The sequence below is a fragment of the Leptosomus discolor genome, chromosome 6, assembly GCF_034619465.1.
Source record: "Leptosomus discolor isolate bLepDis1 chromosome 6, bLepDis1.hap2, whole genome shotgun sequence".
Taxonomy (NCBI): domain Eukaryota; kingdom Metazoa; phylum Chordata; class Aves; order Leptosomiformes; family Leptosomidae; genus Leptosomus; species Leptosomus discolor.
The window spans coordinates 41962977-41979910 of record NC_141396.1 but is presented as its reverse complement, the minus strand read 5'-3'; the positions used below and the strand labels follow the sequence as shown (position 1 = coordinate 41979910).

The 16934-nt window shown below is 37.8% G+C and overlaps 1 protein-coding gene across 1 annotated transcript in view; it reads left to right on the top strand.

Annotated features, from left to right (window-relative positions):
- Positions 1-16934, top strand: part of AKAP9 (A-kinase anchoring protein 9) — a 98683-nt gene that overhangs the window by 41167 nt on the left and 40582 nt on the right. The window contains exons 19-23 of the mRNA XM_086467319.1: positions 493-633; positions 1162-1262; positions 1972-2177; positions 10335-10546; positions 16260-16422. Of these exons, the coding sequence (XP_086323445.1) occupies positions 493-633; positions 1162-1262; positions 1972-2177; positions 10335-10546; positions 16260-16422 (823 nt within the window). The remainder of the gene's footprint in view (positions 1-492; positions 634-1161; positions 1263-1971; positions 2178-10334; positions 10547-16259; positions 16423-16934) is intronic.

Sequence of the window (16934 nt, the reverse complement as noted above, 5' to 3'; positions counted from 1 at the left end):
GGGTTGCAAATCCCTGAAACTGATGAAAAACATTAAGTAGAACTTATGCTGCTGGCTTTTCTCCAGTTTTTAAAGCCATATCTTATCCGTAAGAACTGCCTAGGAACATATGCATTGCGTTTAAGCTATGAACACTTCTAGCTCTTCTAAAAGAATGTGCGTGTGTAGGCTTTTTATAAAAATAACTTATTTTAATCTTCTGGTGCAAAACATGTACTATAGCATGTAGTATTTAGATATTAACCTTCCAGTTTGCATTGTGTGTTTCATAAAGAGCATTCAAATTGTGTGGAAGTCTTAAAGAAGGTGTAAGATACCAAAAGTATTGTAGTTGCATTCCATTCTAGAAAGCTTTCAGAGTCTTTGTAACAATTTTAAAGAAGTGGACTGAAATTTCGTTGTGCAAAATGTGTAAAAAATTAGAAGTGACAGGACTCACTAATACTCAGAAGCTTAAAAAATTGTGTGTGCCCCATAATGCTTCTTTCTTAGCGTGCCTCAATGGAGAACGACAGCCTGGTTGCAGAGAGAGAGAGAATGCTTTTAGAAGAACTGGAATCATTAAAACAATATTCTGTACCTGGAAAAGAGAGGCTGTTTTGTGAGCTACAAAACAACAGCACACAAACAGAGGTAAATGTGGACTTTGACTTTCTTGGCAGCTGTGGCATGTAAAACCAGTAAGAATCTTTTCTGTGACTACTATTTTTATGTAATATCTTTTCCTAAAAGATGCTGGGTATTGCTTGAAAAGAGCAGGTTTAAGAATAGTTTTTCGCTTCAGGTAAGCAGAAGCTAGTTTAACAGCTTGAGGGTGGGGATTATTACTATAGCTCTTTGCTCAGGTAAACACACATTTTCATATTGCTATAGCAACACCAAGAGAAAGCACAAGGACTGTTTAATCAGCATAACAAAGTTCTTTCTAATTGGCCCTGCCTTGGATTTCCTGGTTTGCTTCTATTTATGTTTTAGTTAATTTTTCCACATAGGAAGAGTATTTCTTGATTTGTGATTTGGTGTAAAAGTTTTATTACCAAAACACAACTAATTTAGGTTTTAAATTTCATATTCTACTGCGTATAAGAAGAATATGTTGATTTTGACATGACAGGATTTCTGTCCTTTTTGTCTTCTCTCCCTCTGCAAAAACTTACTCAGAATGAAAATGAAAACCAAAACAATGCGAGAGAGCAGATCTTTGAGGATGAAGATACAGGAAGGAAGTCTGAGACATCTTCAACTCTTCTTTCTAAAGAAAGGTACTTAAACTGTTAATAAAACATTTTTTTTTAACAAATGTTGAGACTAGTGTTCTTGTTGTTAAATTAATATTTAGAAGCTTTATTCTGACTGATAGTGGCATTTTTTATTCTAGATAACCATATTTCTAATTTACACACTAGATTAAACAACGTCTTATTTTTTGTAAAGCCTGCCGATGTAATGGCCTGGAGGATGAGACAAATCTTAACGTATTTTACTATGTCTTTCATATTACAATCATACAAAATCATATACATCACTTACACATACGTGTGTTTGTATACCCGTTGTACGTACATATTTGAAATAAGTTTATATGAATATTTGATAATACCTTTTGACTCTAGCTTTTTTATCTGTGTAGAACAATCTTTTTAATTGTCACTTTGAGAAAAATAGTAAGTTTCTAATGAATACTAGGCAAATGTAGACTTCTGTCTTAGAAGAAGAACTAGATTAAAAAACAAGATAAAAGTGCAAGTATTGATAAATAGTTTGGCTTTTTACGTATTTTGTAAAAAGAACTGACTTTTAGCACAAATGTACTTTTAATATTTATCTACATGATGTGAGTTTTAGTCTTAAAAAAGGAATCCTAATTTTACTGTTGCAACTTCAAATCTTTCCTGGTTGCAAGGGTGTGTAAGGAATAAAACCACTTTAAAAGCAGGGAGAAATCAATGCACCAATGATTTTGTCCTGCAGGCATGCATTTCAGAAGGCTAATGAGAAACTTATGAAGATTGTTTTAGAAGTTGTGAAGACAACTGTGGCCGTGGAGGAGACGATTGGTCATCATGTTCTTGGGTTACTGGATCGGTCTGGGAAGGTCCAGCCTTCCAAACCAGCTGGATGGGACACAGAGAAAGAGGAGTCAGTAAAACCCTGTATCCATGTGGGGTATGAAAAAGGTACTGCTTGTGTGATTTCTCTATTTCAGTAACAGGTCACATTTGCATAAATAAACTTAGTTTTGAAATTTTTAATTAAAAATAAACTTTTTTGAAAACTATTTGTGATTTGACTGCATATGACATCTCTGCTTAAGAGACGACATTTCGCGAGTTGTCTGGGTCGTGCCTCAAACAAGTTATGACGCATGTCTAGGGTCCTGTTGTAAAGCCTACAACAGAATGGGAAAGTGATTGAGAAATACAAAAATAAATAGGTTCCTGTTGAAGGAGGTGAAGGGAAAGAGAATGAAACATAGCTCCATGGCATCTTACGCCAACTTTACACCTTCCTTTGTACATCTGGGGAATGGGAGCTGGTGTCAAAGGCCCTATCTCTGCTAGTGCACTTAGTGTATGTAGGGATGTTGGTGGTTCCTCTGGCCAGCTGGTGTGCAATAACCTGTGTACTTGCTTGTGGACTTCCTTAGCCTCCTAAAGACTGTGGTTGTGTGCGAACAGCCTTTTGGAAACAGTGCCAGGAACTTTCCAACTACCAAACCTTGCCCATCAGCTGTTTGAAGGATTGTGAGTTGACACAAGCCTGACGGAGCATTTTAACATTGTAGTTAATTGCTCACCAGTGTCTTAAGAGCTCTCCTAGGCTCTGTTTAATTTCCTGTGATTGTACAAGAATAGCATCTGTCCACTTCTCTTTTAGGCAAGAATAGGCACTCTGTCATATTGCCATTTAGGTACCCATGGTACAGAAGCCAGCATAAGGATGTGGACATGCATCCTGGGTCTTCATATGGGGAAGCAATATGCAACAGATCAGCTCAGCCTAAAACACATTATACGTCTGGTTTGGGCTGAAATTTTAACTACTGTGAGAAAAAGAACTGTAAGTCAAAGACTACATTTCATTATTAAGAAAGCATCTACTACAGAGTAATAATACAAATGGTAAATGAAGATTAACTTTACCTCTTTCATTTAAAATGTAGATTATGAAATATTACTAATTCCCTTTGGCTTTAAATGTAGGTCACATTAAACCTTGGGGCAAGTTAAGAAAGGTTGTATGACTTGTAGCACAGTGACATCTATGTCTGTTGATTACTCAAAAGGTTATCTGCAGTGAAATGCGTACAGCTGTGGTCTAAGGATTCTTGAATTTTTCAACTTAAAAGTACTTTTATGCCTGTACAGTATGCTGTTTCATTAAAAACCCTCATGAATTTGTTTTCTGCACTTTTCACTGTATTTAGTTGTGAGGAAAATTGTTTTTTGAAAACTCAGACTTTTGGGGCTTTACCTTTTTCCCCAGATTTTATATTGGGCAACTCACCTTTTGGCCTTAATTTTTCATACTTGTCCAAGGATCTTAAAGATTGACAACATCTGCTACTATAATTGAAGGAATCACTTCTTTCAAAATGGAATATTCTTGCACTTTACTTTGGGGTGGGAAATGAATTGAGTTTGCTTATGTTAAAGCAGTTCAGAGAAAGTATCTTCAACCACTGATAGCTATTTTCCATGCAGACTCCTAGCCAAATGGTAACAGGAGCAATGACCAGGCTCAGTTTACCACCTTCCTTTTTATCCTGAGGTAGTCTTAAATTTTATGTAAACCACATTTTAAATAAGTTTTCTGTATTAAAACCAGCATATAAATATTCTTTGTTCTCATTGTATAGTCTGAGGTGTATAAAAAGCACTGAGGATTTCACAACATATATTACCCAAAGAAATAAAAATGTGTTCTGGTTATGAAGGCAGTGATCACAGGCTGTCACAGTTACATGTAGCTGTCATGTATCATGCCTGTTCTCAGAACATGTGCAGTTTCTTTTCTCCCTCATTCTCATTTGCTGAGAATATTGCTCGCTTTTCTCAGACAATACATACGTAACTGTGCAAAGCACTAACGCGATTGTTGCCCTTCACTAATCTCGTATGTGCTTGCTCTGCATGGGCACAATGCCTGTGTTTGCTTTTTGCCTGCTCTTCCACAGCAATGTGCATACTTGTATTTGTCAGTAATTATTCTCATTAACAATTCTTAATATGGATTACTTGCATTACATGTATCTAGAAAAACACAATTGAAAGAGTAGCTTTATTTGGTGTTTTAGGTAGGAGGCCCTGATTGGCATGTGTTGCCAATTTCTTGTGAAGTCTTCTTGTGAAAGCGTGCTCTCTTAAATAGAAGTGTGTTCCATTCTGCTAATGGTGAAGGTTCACTGTTTTAACTCTGGTGTTTGCTGTTGGTGTATTTTGAAGAGGCACATAAGGTTTCACTCTTCTGTGATAAGGCGATTTGTCTGTTATTGTAAAGCCCCCCCTTGGTGTAGAGCTGTTCTCATCCCAGTTGTTTATTCCAGTATTCTTTTTTGCATGTTTCCTTACATTCAGAAGTAATTACAAAAGGAGAAACCAAAGAGTGAGGATTAAAGATGACCCAAGCCTACAGAGGCTATAATGGGTGAATGTACACTTTGTAATGTATCTCTGAGGTTGTATTCACAGTTACCTTGTTTTCCTTTCAAAATGATACAGCAGCATCCCTGCTGTGTACACAGTTCTGCCCCTGGGACCAGCCAACCATAGCAGCAGTTGTACTGTTTCATCAGCTGAAGTATTTGATCCTTCTTCGAATGGAGTTAGATGACAAATTCTATTAGTGTTTTCAGCAACAGGACTGTTGTTGTTAATTTTCTATGCTTCCACTGAATGGCCTGAGAGGACATAAGCTTTTAAAAATTTTTCCTCATTGTTTTTCTGGAAGTAAGAAATAGGATGACACTACTTTCATATTTTAAGCTGTGCATATTACTGTATTTTCTAATACCTAGCCAAACAGCTCTTCCTTTTTAATTACTTACAAAATTGGTAGGAATAAAATTGTGCCAGTAAAAATCTAATAATAAACTAGAAAAAAATAATGTTTTTAACAAAGCGAATTCTCTGACCTTCTGAACATAATCCATACTTATTGACAAGCAAAACTCAGCTTACTGGTTTTTGCTGCGTTTCAGCAATTTAAAAAGCTGAATTGTTAAGGTCGCATACTTATAACCACAACCTGATTTATAGAGCATATTAAGGTTTATCTGCAACCTTGCCTGTGTTATTGGCTAACGTGGGATTTTATTTCTACCAGAGCGAGTGAAGTTCAAATTTCAGTCATAAAACATATCATTGGAAGTGAACAGCTTCTGTGCAGAGTAGTCCGGTGATTTGGGAGACTTGGGCCAGGAATCACCGTGACAGAGCCAGCAGGCTTTGCTCTTCTCCTCTCTTGGCTGTTGTACCTTGGGTAGAGGGACTGCAGTAACACAGGTTGCTCTGGAGAAGCCTGTGCGGTTATGGCATTCCTTGAATGTTAAACCCTCTTACATGCTTTTTGAGCTCCTCGTTTCCCAACAGTGTACCAGCAACAAGGTAGTAAATAGCTTTATACCACCATAAAACTGATTATTTTGTTTTCACCTTGTAACCCCTACCCTTTAATTCCTCACTGGAATCTCAGGAGGAAACTGAGATACTAGCTCGACACGATGCAAAGTATGTATTGTTTCATAAATGTCAGTTGGTGGCTCATAAACAACTTCTGTATCTGAAATGTCTGCGTAAGCTCTGTATAATTAAGCAGTTTTCTTAAGATTTATTGGGCCATGACATCTGGCGTACTGAACTGCAAGCTTTATGGCAAGGAAACAACATGAACCTTTGCTGGTTTGGGGGCATGGGGTTGTTACAAGGAGAGCGTTTACACAAGGAGAACGTATTTTTACTTGGGCCAGTTATATTCCACTATCTGTGTCGACTGAAAAAAAAATTGGGGGACAGAGAATTTGATCTTAGCTCTGTTGGGGTGGGAGATTGAATGGCATTATAATGATTAGTAAAAGGAGGTTAGGCATTCAGCTGTGAGGGTCAGTTAATAAGACATGACAATATTTCTATTTCTTGCTTCTGCCACTGAAAATCTTCTGGAAGGATCCTGTACTAAGATACTGTGTACTGAGACCGTTTTCAGGGGAAAATGATACAGAGATTTTCACTTACAAGTACATTTCACGTGAACTTCTGTTCTTAAGTGCCACTTTGTAGAAATTATAATATGGGTGTCCACATTTATCATTTGCCATTGATTTTTCTGTTTGAGTTGCCAGCCCTACAGTATAAAGAGAATTAGTAGAGGTTTGGTGTGCATTTCATACTTTTTGGTTTTCCTTTTTTATTATTGAGGGTAGTAAATTTTCCATGTGCCAAATTAAACTTCAGGTGACATCCCTCCTTCTTTCCTCTTTTTTTTTATAGTTACATGTAAGGTGAATTACGATTGTTTGTTCTGAGATTTTTCATAGAATAAAATTATATTTTTACATTGGTTTATTTTGTATTTATCCATGAAAACGGAAGCAAATTACAAAAGAACAGATATAAGCAAAACAGGAGTTTAATCATTGAATAGAATCTCAGAAGGGTTTGGGTTGGAAGGGACCTTTAAAGATCATCTAGTTCCAACTCCCTGCCATGTGCGGGGACACCTTCCACTAGATCAGGTTGCTCCAAGACCCATCCAACGTGGCCTTAAACACTGCTGGGGAGGGGACAGCCACAGCTTCTCTGGGCAACCTCTTCCAGTGTCTCACCACCCTCCCAGTAAAGAATTTCTTCGTATTACCTCATCTAAATCTCCACTCTTTCAGTTTGAAACTGTTACCCAGCCTTGTCCTATCACTACACCCCCTGATCAAGAGTCCCTCACCACCTTTCCTGTAGGCCCCTTTAAGCACTGGAAGGCTGCTGTAAGATCTCCCCAGAGCCTTCTCTTCTCCAGGCTGAACAACCCCAACTCTCTCAGCCTGTCCTCACAGGGGAGGTGCTCCACCTCCCCAGCCATCTTTGTGGCCTCCTCTGGACTTGCTTGAGCAGGTCCGTGTCTGTGTTGTGCTGGGGTCCCCAGAGCTGGACGCAGCACTGCGGGTGGGGTCTCAGCAGAGCAGAGGGGCAGAATCCCCTCCCTTGACCTGCTGGCCACGCTTCTGATGCAGCCCAGGATGCGGTTGGCTTTCTGGGTTGCAAGCGCACACTCTTGGCTCGTGTTCATCCTATCATCCACCAGCACCCCCAAGTCCTCCTCCCCAGGCCTGCTCTCAATCCACTCATCGCTCAGCCTGTACCTGTACTTGGGATTGCCCTGACCCAAGGGCAGGGCCTTGCACTTGGCCTTGCTGAACTTCATGAGTTTTGCACAGGTCCACCTCTCAAGTTTGTCAGGGTCTCTCTGGATCACCTCCCTTCCCTGAGGAAAGGGAGGTGATTCTTCCCCTCTTCGGCCTTCTGGCCCTTAAAGGGGGCCTACAGGAAGAGCAGGGAGGGACTCTTGATCAAGGGGTGTAGTGATAGAACAAGGAGTAGTGGTTTTAAACTAGAGGAGGGTAGATTTAGACTGGATATAAGGAATTTTTTTTTTTTTTTTTTTTTTTTTTTTTTTTACGATGAGGGTGGTGAAACACTGGTGCAGGTTGCCCAGAGGTGGTAGATGCCCCATCCCTGGAGACGTTCAAGGTCAGGTTGGACGAGGCTGTGAGCAACCTGATGTAGCTAAAGATGTCCCTGCTCACTGCAGGGGGGTTGGACTAGATGGCCTTTAAAGGTCCCTTCCAACCCAAACCATTCTATGATTCTGTGATAAGGGTTATAGGACATGAATTATGGGTTAAGCCTAAGGAGGAGAACAGATAATTTGTACTCCATCAAGAAAGAATTAGATTTTGCAATAACTAATATGTCATTGTTTTATCTTGTTTATAGCTATACTGCTGTACTGTGGGCTTTTATTTTGTAAGACCTCTGAAGCTAAGCAGGGTCTTACCTGGTCAGTACTTAAGATGGGTGGCCTCCCAAGAGCATCATGTGCTGCAGTAAATGTGTTGGTAGCTCAGCAGGGAATGTTTTCTTTCAACTCAATCTTTAAGCAATACATTGGCACCGCATTTGGAAATACTTATGCTGCTGGATATCCATCTTGTGTGAAGGGCGTTTATTCTCTGAGGATATTAAAGCTTCTGCATCACTATTAATGTTTTGGGATACCCAGAGCCAACCCAAATTTGTGTGGTGAGAAGTCAGAATGTCACTGAATAAAAAATGTGAAATTGTTCACTTTGCGTTCGAAATTGTTCATTTTACACTGCAAGGGGGTGCAATATTAGGATGTTATGGGAAAGCTTTTACGCTGTGCAAACCCATCGCAAATATTTTGTGTGCTGACAGAAAATGACTGCCAGCCACTGCTAGGCTGACACCATTGCAGTAGTTTGTGACTGAAGTTGTGAAGTACAGTACTCAAAAGGTCTTTGAAATTCTGTGTAGATGAAAGGTGCCATGCGAATATATATTCTATTCATTGTTCCTTTTATGCATACGGTGTGCTTCTGGAGTGTGAAAAGATTTTATAACATTACATCCTACATACCTAAAAGGAGATATGAAACAGTCATGATAAAACTAGCAGGAAAAAAAAATGCTAAATGTGTCTGCATTTAAAAAATCTTAGCAATTATAAAAGTTAAAAAACTCTTGTATATGGGTGATACAGCTGCATCCATAATGAAATAAATGCATAGATATTATTATCAGAATGTTTGCAGGTATTAAAGTATAGTGAGTAAACCAGGTGATTAATCATGTCACAACTTGTTAGAAAAGAATTAAAACAAACCTGAAAACTCAAATCTGACTTTTTTGCTAGGTTTAAAACCACATCAACAAGACGACTTGTATTTCCAGTGTTACTTGCATGTCTGGTTAAGAGGCAAGAGCGAGTATAAGGAAATTGTATCAAAAAGAATACTAACTACATTTTTAAAGGCAATTTGTACAATTGGCCTATTATAATTTCATTTCAATTTCTGTAACTAAACAAACTGTTCCACTTCAGCAATCACAATTCGTGGAGTAACCAGGAACTTGAATTAAAACATAACCCAGTGTTGCAACTTTATCGCTAAACAGACATTGACTGTTCTTAACTCATTTAGTCATAGTGCTGTTTCCAAAAAATAAGGTATCTTTTTGAGAAAACATTAAGCAAAAAGAACATCTAATTGTTTTTTTAAAAAAAAAAAGCACCAAAACATTTACTTTATTTTATTTTAAATATACTTCCTTAAAGTAAACTGTCACTGTAAAAAACTTCCCACAATAGCCTTTATTTCTGATGTTTCAAATCCAACAGCCTAATGACATAACACTTCTTCATTTTTAAAATGCAATGTCCGCAACAGTTATGCACCATCATGATGTACTGCTATATTGTTATTTCACACTGAAAGTGCGATTTTAAAACATCAGGAGTTTGCTTTCACTTGTCTTGCTTAAGTATGGCCCTGAATTATCTAAATATGGCAAATCTACTGTTTTCTAGATTAATTCCTCTCAGTTTAATACCAGAGGCAAACTTTGTGTCTCCTGCTTTTCAGAAAGGATGGATCATGCCCTTAAACTCCATCAGACCTCAGGAGGATTGAGCAGGAGGCAGGTGCCAGGTGGCCTGTCAGTAGGGACAGTTACAGTCCCCCTCACTGGACTTGATCTGTTCAACTGCCCATGTTAACCAGTCTTCAATTCTCTACTAATAATGCTGCATTTTGATGTTCTGTATTCTATGCTGTTTGTCCTGAGAAGTTGTCTGAATTTCGTGCGTGTCTTTCCGTTGACTCACTTCAGTCTGTACTTTTGACTCACTGCCTTGAACAGTTCACCAACATAGCAGGGCACTGGTGAAACGGGGACTGGAGGTTTTTTTAGCTGGTTGTATTTTAAAGATGATCTTGCAACTCATTATTACAAGTGATTCAAGGGTTACTGGTAGGAGCAAAGGTGTGAAGATGGGCCTCAGAGCCCAAAAGCATACAGAAGGGACACCTAAAATATTCTCTGTTAGTATCTCCTTTTGTCTTTCCCTTCTGCTTGTTTTTAGTTAGCACATTCTGTTTGTAAGTTTTAGTATCCGATATTTCCCTTTCTGTCTTTGTGACCAATACAAGTATTTTAAGCGGTTTATGACTTGTCTTTCTAACTGTAACTGAGATGGACTGTCTTTCATGGTTTGCAGTGCTAAGAGTTTGTGTGAAAAGGTAACTATTGTTTTTCCAGAGCCCTGTTCCTCATATCATGGTAGTAGTATGGGAGATGATGATATTAACATGTGGTCGGGAGCAATGGATGAAGGACTGCTGGGCCAACATCTTGCAGAAAGTGGAGTGGAAATAGATCCTGAAAATGAAGAACTCATTCTGAATATTAGTTCTCGACTACAAGCAGCTGTTGAAAAGCTTCTGGAAGCTATCAATGAAACTTCAAATCAGGTAAGGTGATCTAATAGTGAAATGTTTTGAATGTTGTGTCTAAGTTATTTTTTTCTTTATTTTCTTGGAATTTGTTTTTATAAGCCTAAAACCTGCAGGCTCATTTTGAAAGCTGAAACAGTACTTCAGGTGCCTATGCCCAAGAAAGTCTGCTTCAGCGTGGCTTTAGTGGTGAATTCAGATTCATGTTAGAAATCTGCTTTGGACTGAAGAGAAAGCCTGGATTTGGGCACGTTTATCAATCTAGGGCAGTCTTTCATTGCCCATACGGGTCATCTGTGTTCTGCTGCAATCCAGATGTGAGACAGGAGCTGTCAGGGCACATTGAGCTGGCCCTTGTGAAGAGGGAGGATTTAGGGGAGCTGTGTCCAGTTCTGATAAACATTTTAGTCAATTGACTGGCCGAGAAGGTGGAGCACTCCTACTGTCTCTTCCAACTACGCTTTAATTGTGGCCGGTTAACCACATATCCACCTTGCTGTCAGAAAAGGAGTCTGCATTCCAGCTTTCCGGTATTTTTCTGTGAGGTATGTGATGCGTGAATAGTCTCCAAAAACGAGGCAGTGTATGGGTGCTCCTTTCTGTTTCATTTGGGACGTTTTGTGTGGAGGGACGTTTTGTGTGGAGGGACGTTTTGTGTGGAGGGACGTTTTGTGTGGAGGGACGTTTTGTGTGGAGGGACGTTTTGTGTGGAGGGACGTTTTGTGTGGAGGGACGTTTTGTGTGGAGGGACGTTTTGTGTGGAGGGACGTTTTGTGTGGAGGGACGTTTTGTGTGGAGGGACGTTTTGTGTGGAGGGACGTTTTGTGTGGAGGGACGTTAGTTGGTCTCAGGAGTACTTCCCTGTAAATCAAAATGGGAGCTATTGAACAGGCTACCCAGAGAGGTGACAGAAGCCCTAACCCTGGAGACATTCAAGGTCAGGTTGGACAGGGCTTTAAGCAACCTGATGCAGCTAAAGGTGTCCCTGCTCACTGCAGGGGGGTTGGACTAGATGGCCTCTAATGGTCCCTTCCAACCCAAATCATTCTGTGATCCTGTGACCTAGCTTAGCCCGTTCATATTACGCTGCTTCTATCATGCTTTACTTTTAGATTACAGACATCTCAGTTTGGAGGTATCAAAGCAAATGCTCTATCTCACTGTAGCTTTTTAAACTCTCTTGAAGAACTCAGTCTGTAGAGTCAGGTCTTTAATCTGTTTGAGACTAGAATTCGAAGGATACAATGTGTTTTATGCTACGGACCCATATGTTATCTTAGGAATTATATTACTTGAAAAGTCATTGCTTTCTTGTCTCTAGGTGTAACGTGTCTAAATCATAACTACTGGAAGTGAAGGAGAGAAGCTGTGATAATGAAAGTAATGCGAAAATTCATCTGTCTAATACTTTAAAAGTTTTAAGCATTTAAGCATTTGTTACTATTGAAAAATACTTCAGACATGAAGTTGATAATATCTTCTTTTTTTAAAAAAAAAAAGAAGAAAAAGATAAAAGACTTAATGTGTGACTTACTAAAGTTAAAAGTAATTTAAATACAAATTTGGTGAACCCACCTCTGGCTTACTAAAGCAAGTAGTCAAGTGGATCTTGTAAATCAGTTTCTGCATTGCATTTATTTGCAACAGCTGTCTTCTGTTTGAGCATGTATTCAATTAAAAAGAGATGTTTTGCCTTTTTTAGGTCTTTTTTCAGCTTAAGCTGTAGCATTACACAATAACGAAAAAGGATATACAGATATTCCAAAATATTGAGTTCTTAAAAAATATATTAATAGACATTTGTAGGAAATCTTGCATTTAAAGACCAGATGATATGGATAAAAAATTTTGAGGTTTTGTAGTAATTAAGAATTCATGCTGCAATTATACAAGTATTGTCAATTATTTATTCTACTTGGTGCTTATTTTTTCTTAACATTTCCTTGCTGATCTTCAGATGCAGTAGTTTTATACATAGCCCTAAATTATTTTACTTCTGTGACTCATATTTTTTCAGTATTTACTTTTCATGATACCGATGAAAGTACTCAGTGTATTCTAAGCAGCATATTTTTTTTTGTCAGTTGGTCAAGAAGGTTTATTTTCCCGTCATAGCTTTGTAGCTGAGACCTTGCCAATACCAACAACAGAGTTACGTTTTGTCTCAAACAGATATATAGACATTTTTTTCATTAATATGGATTATACAAATATGTATCTGGATTTTTTTTTAAGTTAATAAAATGTTAACCTGTTTACACATTTTCCAATAGTATTAAGTATAAATATTGACGTCTTTGCTGGCTGTTCTGTAGAGGTACTTTGTAGGCATTCAAACTTCTTTGCTTTGCAATGTCTGGTGTCTGCTTACTGGGTTATATACAGTTCCTGTGTATGCCGAAGGTTTGTAGGTGACTTGAGAATTATTTTTAAATATTCAGAAATTGAATACTTTATTTTTTCTACTCTATGATATTTTATAGTCTAAAACTAATTACAGGCAGAAGGGATTTTAACCTTTCCTCTTAATCAGTTGTGTTGTGCACACAGACATGTACCCATCTCCCGGAATAAACTTAAGAGTGAGAGAAACCTGGCAAAATCTTCAAAGTAACTATTTGAGACCTGTCTGAACACACACTTTCAGACCTGAAGTGCAGTTTGACTCTTTTTCAGGCAAGGCATATGGTGGGTGTGTTAATTCTGATTCCACCTGCTGATCTTGTGCATAGGTAAGGAGGTCAGGCCACTCCCCTGAACTCTTGTGGTTGGGAGATCCTAACAGGAAGCCTTTAAACTAGCAGAGTTTGAGAAAGTTCTTCCTGTTGCATTAACTGCAAAAACAAGAATGAAGGCAAATAATGACATATCTGTATTTCTCTTTCATTTGCCGTAGTGGAGCTGGAAAATCATTTTTAGTTTCTGTTCTGCTAGCTTGCTTGCCTGCTGCAGTGTGCCTGTGCAGGTAAAACAAAATTATGTTTCCTTGCCTTGGAAATTATCTGCCAGCTGCTATTGGAACATTTCTGGTGCTTTTTCATGTGAAACTTCTCTAAGAAAGATTTTTTGGCGTGACCATGCGAAGTTTTCTTGCACCTCTCTCTCTTTTGAATTAATCCACTCCTGCAGGAGAGTGTGATCTGAGGCTCCTGCTGCTTCTGAGTAGGTTTGTCACCACCAGTGCTGATGTGCGTCTTCAGACTGTTAAATGTATATGTTCTGTTACAAATTCCTGTTAGAAGTTTCTAAAGCCAGCCTAGCTAGTGCAGAATACCCACGTGACGGTTAAGAGGACAGCAGCAGTGATATTTTTTGGAATGAATTCGTACCGCACTTACTGGACATCTAATCTGTTTAGCGGTTTGAGGACTGAAGACCAAGAAGATACATACGAGGTTGAATCTCGTGTGCCTTTACCAGATCCTTTTCCTTTCAGTGAACACTTGGATGAGGATAATTCTGTAGTTGTAAATACTTCAATTTTTCACCTCAGCCACAAAAAAAAGGGGCACATTTTAAAAGTTGTCTCTAAAATCTCCTTGCCTACACCTCCCTATTCAGTAAGTATAAAAGTTTTTAAAGGAAATTATATTTTAAACCAGCTTAAATAGAAGAGAATGCAGTAAAAAATGATATAAACTTGTCTCTGTCATTAAAGTTATTATGTACTGCTGACAGGCTTTTTTCCTAGACCTTTTTTTTTGGACACTGGAAAAGCTTTAAGTGTATAGTTCTCTTTGTTCATTTCTAACAAAAGAAATTTAGGAGACACAGAAACACATTGAATTAGAGATCTGAGATCTCTTTTTAAAGCACTTTAATGTTACTTATTATGTTATATTTTTCTCACTGTGAATAATTAGGGGGGGACCTGCAGTCGTTTAAAATTGTTCCTTTATAGCTTTCATGAAGTGACTAGTAACAGTAATTAGCACAAGATTGCTAACGGCTTCCAGTGATCCCATGAAGAAATTTTTGTTCTTGAAAAATTATGTTCTTATTTGTGCATCTTTTTGGTTTTGCCCTGTGCTATTTTTAGTAACACCTTGAGTTCTTAGTAGTGAAAAGAGCTGGAGAATAATTTTTATTCTAAGTTTTAGTTGGAGCATTCTGATGCATTAGAGTAAGCCATTTTTATGGTTGTTGATGTACAGTAAACCTATCAAGTTTCCCTTTTACCTGAGATGGTCTTTCATTAATACACTTCAAAATGTAAGAATAAGGTAAGAATACTCTGTGAATTTAAAAGTATCTCAATCTGGTGGAGGTATTCGGCTGCAGTATTTATACCCTTCTTTAACTCCTGTCATAATAAATAGTTCACATTAATGATGTCCATCTAAAAAGGAATGCTGTAGAAAAGAAATCAAGTATTTACATTCAGTATATTATAAAAGAGAATGTATTGATTATTCAGACATTCTTTTCAAAGTGTAATTTTATTTATAAGTGGATAATTTTGTGTGCAGTGTTCTATGAAATGTTCCTAACCTATCTGTCTGAGATTTTAATGCAAGCTAATCATACTCATGACTTAGCTGGAGATGGTAGGAAAGCTCCTAATTTCTTCAAAAATAAAAGAAAGAATATGTTTATAGAAACTGTAGCAAAGCCACAGATGTTACTATCTTACAAATATCTGCCGATATTCATAATATTAGAAAGGAAAAGGAAAAAAAAAGGGGGGAGGAGCAGGAAATATGTATTATTTTGTTTTCTGACATTGTTCTTACTCAAAATAAGTTGTCTTATTTTGAATACAAGCCTTACAAAGAACTCATGCCTAGTTCAGCTCTGACAGTTTGTATTTGTGTCCCTCGAAGAGGTGGATGTAGTGTGTAAATGTTAACAGTTGAGAAGTAGAGATCTTCTTGTAACTGAGTCCGGTTTGCTGTTATCTTAGATGAACATTTTGTGTAATCAAAACTTCTAACATTGGAGTAATGTTCCTTCTTTACTATTTTGGTTTTTTTTTTAATTCTAATTTTAATTCTTTTTAAAATTATCACTTTGGGTGTGTCTAAACTGAGCGGTAAGTATACAATTTTATGCATTTCAGTTCTGGTTTTCCAGTACTTTAGGATAGTGACGTGATGAGATTGCACTGTATCTCTGGTAGGTTAAATATTAACCCATTAGACAAGCAGAGAAGAGTAAAAAAAATCTTCAATAGCTCTGTTAGGTGTACACAATTGGCAGAAGCATTGCTTTAGTGACTTGTTGGCTGAAAAGTGCAGTGGATTCAACATTCACGTTTTCCTGGTGTTCTCATTTATCTTCATCTTAAGGAGAAAAAGAGATGAAGCACCACTTGTGTTGATTTATGTCCAAATTTTTGCCAGTTTTATGCAGTATTTTTTAGCCATTCTAAGTATATGGCGGGTGATAGCTTACTTGTATTTAGTACAAAACTCGTATGTAAATAAAGGTGAATCTAGTATAAACTCATAAACCAGGAATTACCGGAACAAAGATACGGATTTAGCCAGGTGGCTCGTTGAGTTCACTATACAGACAAAGCCTGTTTGTTTAGACTTTTGTATTGAGTCAGTCTTCCTGTTGTAGCCTGTGAATACATGTTCAGGAAAGATCTTATCAAATGTCCACTAAAGTTATGTGAGACTTCTCATCACACTATAAAGCAATTGTTAATTAAATAGAAATTATAGAATAGTTACTTATCAGAAAACCTTTGGTTTCACTAAATTCTGTAATTTTTTTCCTGTGGTAGCTTGAACATGCTAAAATTACTCAGACAGAACTCATGCAAGAGTCCTTCAAAAAGCAAAAAGAGGCCACAGAATTCATCAAGTATCAGGAAGAACTACAAGAACGTCTTCATGAAGAAACCAAAGCCAGAGAGCAGTTGGGTTTGGAGCTTAGTAAAGCTGAAGGTGAGTAGCTTTTTTTTGATAAGTTATTCAACTTTGCAGTCATTTACCTATTAATTGGGTAAGGAAATTGCAAATTAAATCAATTTCTTTGCAAATTTTAGAATTTTATCAGCTTTCTGGATAGTTATGGGCAAGATGACCTCTGGAGGTCCCTTCCAACATCAACCACTCTGTGGTTCTGTTTCCCAGCTTTGTCTCACTTACTATCATCTGACTTATTAAACATAATAGGTTGGATATATGTTACTATCCAACCTATCTTCAAAATTAATTTATTTCATCATAACATGTCTGTCTGTGCAGACGAGCTTAAATATTAACAGCTTAGAGTCATAGAATCAGAAATAGTTGAGGCTGGAATCCACCTCTGGAAATCATCTGTTCCAAGCCCCTGCTCAAAGTAGGGTCAGGTAAAGCAGGCTGCCCAGGACTGTGTCCGGTCAAGTTTTGAATGTCCACAACCTCTCTGGGCAACCTGTTCCAGTGTTTGACCACCATCAAAGAGGAGAGAG